Source organism: Triplophysa rosa, linkage group LG7 (assembly GCF_024868665.1).
Source record: "Triplophysa rosa linkage group LG7, Trosa_1v2, whole genome shotgun sequence".
Classification (NCBI taxonomy): Eukaryota; Metazoa; Chordata; class Actinopteri; order Cypriniformes; family Nemacheilidae; genus Triplophysa; species Triplophysa rosa.
Window position 1 is genome coordinate 27,011,763 of NC_079896.1, and position 5,148 is coordinate 27,016,910.

Consider the following 5,148-nt stretch of genomic DNA (forward strand, 5'->3'; position numbering starts at 1 on the left):
AGAGAGAGAGAGAGAGAGAGAGAGAGAGAAAGACAGAACATGAGTGTGATTGTGTTGTGTCTGTATTCTCCTGGTGTTGAATGTGTAATGCTGAAACACTCGCTGTGATTTTATCCTTCAGATGACGGTCAAACATTCAATTAGAACCAAAACTGTCAGCTGTAATGATGCACTTCACATGTTTAATGATCCTTTTCAAACAGAATCACATGGATCACATGTCTCTCACATGAGCTAATCAAAGCACATCTAAACAGAATGTATATTTACATTGATATTTATATTTACAAGCTGTTATTTGTGTTACATACGTTGGTTTTTCGGCGACAGCGAGACAGGTTGAGATAGAGAGAAACTCTGAGTTCTCTGAAGGCCTTGAGGTCATCCCCGAAACCTTCGCGTGGAAACTTTCTCAGTGCATACTGATACCTCTGAGCCGCTTCCTTCATCTTCCCTTTCTGAGCAAACACATGAAACACACACATGTACTGTATGAGAGAAAGAAACAACACAGCGACTGAGGTCACATCATTGACTCATTCATGTCGACCCAGATGACCTTATACAGCAGGTTTCCCTCCTCCATGAGTCTCTGCAGGAGAAGGATGAGAATGTCCGGTTTGGAGGTGGCCATGGCCCATGCGGCATTACCTGCGACACACACACACACACACACACACACACACACACACAGACGTCAGTGCTGACAGACACACACACACACACACACTCACAGGATGAGTGAAACATGTACCTGAGCGCTCATAAGGAGATGTTCTGTAGCCTTTAACAGTGACAGCAGCACAGACAGACAGAAACACCAGAAACAAAGAGTGAAGATTAAAGAATATATGAAAGAAGAGCAGAAACTGACTTTATAAACTTATGACATTATAATCACTGAAGAAATACAGTACAGCATATTATAAAACAGATCCTACATAATATGACAGTAGAATATATCATACAATCAAAATATCAACATAAAATACACACTTATTAAATATTCATGTTCATTAAAGTTCAGTTTCATCAAGCAAATTCATTCATTTTCAAGAAAATCCTCCTCCTTCACATGCAAACTACTGTAGGTGTCATAGTTTAACTCTGTCATCACTGTTGTCATGTATGTGTGTTTATATGTATATATAGCGTGAAAACTGTATTATCAACAATAAATAAATGTCAGAAGTGCAGTAAGAGCCTAAACACTCACACGATTCGCTTGAAACAGAATTCAATTTTATAACATGATTTATAAAAAAGAATAAAACTGGAGCGTGTTTTTGCACATAAACTCTTCACATGCTTTTAAAACATCAAGTTCATCAGCTGTGTTCAGATTCATATGACAGATTTAGTTTTGATGAATATTGAACATGATTGTGTTTTTGCTGATTTGTGCTGTTCGTCATGAAGGCTGAATAATGTTGTCAGGGTAACGGATGTGAGTGCAGCTAATGTTCATGACTGCGATGTAACTGCTTCAATATACTCTGCTTTCAACAGGAAATGAGAGTAAGAAAACAGTCGGGCCCGCTGTTACTCTCAATCCCCCTGGCTCATCCCGTCAGGGCCGCTGTCTCCTAGGCAGGTTCCCAAAAGGGTAGAAGCCCTCTACCACAGGGCTCTGCATCTCTGGTGGGCCGTCGCTTGGAGGGCCCCAGTACCAGAGGGGCCACCACAGGGGGGGGTGTTGGTTGGCGGGGCTGCTGGGGGGGCAGGCCTGCGCTTGGGACCTCGACAGCCGATAGGTGGCCAGGTCACAGCAGAGCAGCCTGCTTCTTCACCACGGAGAACTTCCATGGTGTCACCACACAGCCCCGCTTGCGAGATGGGCGCATCTAGAAGGCGAGCCACAGGTTGAGCCACAGATGTCTCCTTTGGACCACTATCGTAGACGTCGTCCGACCCAGAGCACCCGCCATGACCTTTGTCGCACGAGGCCGGTGCGCAGCCAGGTTGGTCTTCCCATCAACCAGATCTTAACGCTTTGACTATGACACAATGGGTCGCCATAGCATTATGCACCTGATGGACCACCATAGCGTGGAGGGCGGAGGCAGTTTAACCCACAGCATCGTAAGTCTTCGACACAAGTGTTAAAGAGCTTACATGCCCTGGAAGGGAGTCTTGGTCAACCCCTCCAAGTGGCAGTGTCTGCGGTGCACCGTGACTGCACATTCTACCTGGGGGTTGTCGACATATCCCTTAGCTGCCCCACCGTCCAGGGAAGTAACAGCTCCTGAGCCCGTCAGACAGGAACGCGCCGCGAACGGCATATTTCACGTCTTTGTGAGCTCCTCATGCACCTCCAGGTCAAGCACGGCCGTCATCTCTGCGTCGCCTCGTCTTGGGCTCGACCGCCCAAGGGGGCGGGAGCTCCAAGGGGTCTCTGCATTCGATGCCAGGAGGTAGCTGTCCGACATTATGACAAAAAGTCCAGGTGAGCGGGCCGGGGCACGAATGGTTTGCGAGCCGAAACTAGTGGAGTGACATCCATGGGAATCCCCAATCACCCCTGCCACTCGCCGAAGCGGCAGTCGAACTCCCTCGGGAAGCAGACGGGTTGCGGATACATTGCGGAGAACGTAGCCAACCGTGACTGCAACACCTTAATCGACGAGCCCTGCCACTGCATGCTGGAACCCCAACATGCAATACAGGTGTCGTGCCCGTCAGACTCGAGGATGAGTCTGTCATACCCAAGAACACAGCTGGGAGACATGCTCGAAGACAGTGCAGACTGTGAGAGGAAATTTGCTCTTTTAGAAATATCTGCGGCTCGCTGCCGAGACGCCCAGGGGAAGTCCGCTACCGAGAGGGAGAAATCCGCTGCATGGCGTCGTAAATCCAGCAGTCTGGAAGGAGAATTCTCAGAGAGAAGAATCGCTTGACATGTACAGTCATGTAGGTTCCGAAGAACAAAAGATGAGTGAATGGCCGCCGCCACCTCCCTTTTATACCCGTATGCACAGGGCAGGGACTGGGGTGCCATTCGCCAAGCCATTGGCGTTTTAAATTTGTCTCGGAGATGATAGGTTCTCAAGATCAAACCCCAGTCTGTCTCTCAACACAACGTCGAGAAGGGGAATGTCAGTTAACACTTATTCAAATCATGAGACCAAATCAGTTGGTTTTTCCACTCTCCCTTTTTCTGTAGCATGTAGAAAGACCCATCACAGCACAACATCATTAAAACACACACACAGACACACACACACACACACACACCGGAGGTTTGATGTTGTGTAAAGAGTTGAGTGTACTTTGAATGAGAGCCTCATACATCACTAGTGTCCCACTTCACTTCAGCTGTGAGTCTGACCTGCTTTCACATCACATTCACAACTCATCGCTCTCAGAGAACACCGCAGAACAAATGTTCTCTGTTCTAGATTTAAAGTGGCCGAGTCTCTCCTGAGAAGTGGACCGAGGTGATCTAGATTCTAAAGGACGACACAGAACCCAAGAGACAGACGACAGAATGTGTGTCGTGATGTTCCGAGGTGAAACTCACCCAGTTTAGCTCCTTTCTTCAGCAGAGTGACCACCACCGACGTGTTTCTGCTTCCTATCGCTCGATCCAGAGGTCTCATCCCGCTGTAATCCATGTGTTCAATCGCCGCTCCGCAATCCACCAGATAATGAACCTACAACACATCACACTCAAGGTCAAAACACGGCCACGGTTTCATTCTCTTCTATGAACACTTAACATTGCAAAGCATGTCTATTCTCGCTTTATATTTCCACATTCAGTCCAGTCAACCGATCAACTCGTCCGTTGTCATTTTCATTCAGCTTACTATATCAGCGTCTCCGTAGAATGCGGCGAGGTCGAGCGGGGTGCGTCCGTGTTTATCCGTGTGGTCTATCTGAGCTCCTCTCTCCACCAGAACCTCCACGGCTTTCTGCTGTCCTTTCAAACAGGCCCAGCTCAGAGGAGTCAGACCTTCTTTATCCACCGCCATCACACTCGCTCCTGCACACACAACACACACTACTGTATAACATCAGCGGCCTAGCGTGACCTTTGACCTCTGACTCCGGGTCACTGACCCCGTGACAGCAGAAAGTCCACCGTGGGCAGATGTCCCTCGCTCGCGGCCACCATCAGCAGAGAACGTCCGTGTTTATCAGTGCAGTTCACATCCGCACCACGCTGAACAAACAACTCCACTATCTGAAACACGCGAGAGATTAACGTGACGTGACATGACATGAACGTGTACATGAGTCGAGAGCGGCGCTCGTCATACCTGTGTGTGTCCTTGTCTGACCGCATTAAAGATGGGAGACACGCCTCTGCGGTTAGGCTGCGTTACATTGGCTCCCTGATCCAGCAGGAAGACACACCCCTCTAGTTTACCCCGCCCAGCTGCGGCACTGAGAGCTGAACACAAACATCATCATCAAGTGTAGCATATGAAATCCTGCAGAATTCAACCAATCAGATCGCTTGAAACTCCTGGAGTCATGAACATGACGTCTGATGTACAGCTAGTGTAGATCATGCGATCGGATCTGACAAACGTCACTGTCGACATTTACACTTTCATCTACAAACCTGTTTCTCCCCACAGTGTGTCCTGACCGTCAATCTCTACTGACAGCTCATCATCATCATTCAATGTCAACAACATCTTCACCACCTGAAACACACACACACACAAGCATTACACAAAGTTCAAGTGTGTCATCAAAATGTGTGTGTGTGTGTGTGTGTTTGACATCACTTAAACCTGAATGCACAACAACTCATGCGGACTCATGTCACCATGGGGACCAAAATTGAGGTCCTCACAGGTAAACAAGCTCGTAAATTATACAGAATGATGTTGTCTGAATATCTAAGGGGATAAAATACACAGTTTGTACAGTATAAAAATCATTACGTCTATGGACTGTCCCCACGGAGATAATAAACCAGACGTGTGTGTGTAAGTTACCTGTGTGTGTATATAAGTTACTAGTGTGTTCATGTTTGTATATCCCGGTGGGGACCTAAACCTGAATACACACCAACACATGGGGACTCGTGTCACTGTGGGGACCAAAATTGAGGTCCTCATGGGCACAAAAGCTAATAAATTGTACAGAACAATATTTTTTAAAAAATTTAAAAATGCCAAAAAGCCTTGTTTA

The 5,148-nt window shown here is 47.3% G+C and overlaps 1 protein-coding gene across 1 annotated transcript in view; it reads right to left on the reverse strand.

Annotated features, from left to right (window-relative positions):
- The window catches only part of tanc1a (tetratricopeptide repeat, ankyrin repeat and coiled-coil containing 1a), a 32,941-nt gene that overhangs the window by 3,713 nt on the left and 24,080 nt on the right, over positions 1-5,148 (reverse strand). Inside the window, exons 14-21 of the mRNA XM_057338969.1 lie at positions 4,571-4,655; positions 4,263-4,396; positions 4,063-4,186; positions 3,810-3,985; positions 3,521-3,653; positions 755-784; positions 560-651; positions 312-458 (exon numbers count right to left, since the gene is read on the reverse strand). Of these exons, the coding sequence (XP_057194952.1) occupies positions 312-458; positions 560-651; positions 755-784; positions 3,521-3,653; positions 3,810-3,985; positions 4,063-4,186; positions 4,263-4,396; positions 4,571-4,655 (921 nt within the window). The remainder of the gene's footprint in view (positions 1-311; positions 459-559; positions 652-754; positions 785-3,520; positions 3,654-3,809; positions 3,986-4,062; positions 4,187-4,262; positions 4,397-4,570; positions 4,656-5,148) is intronic.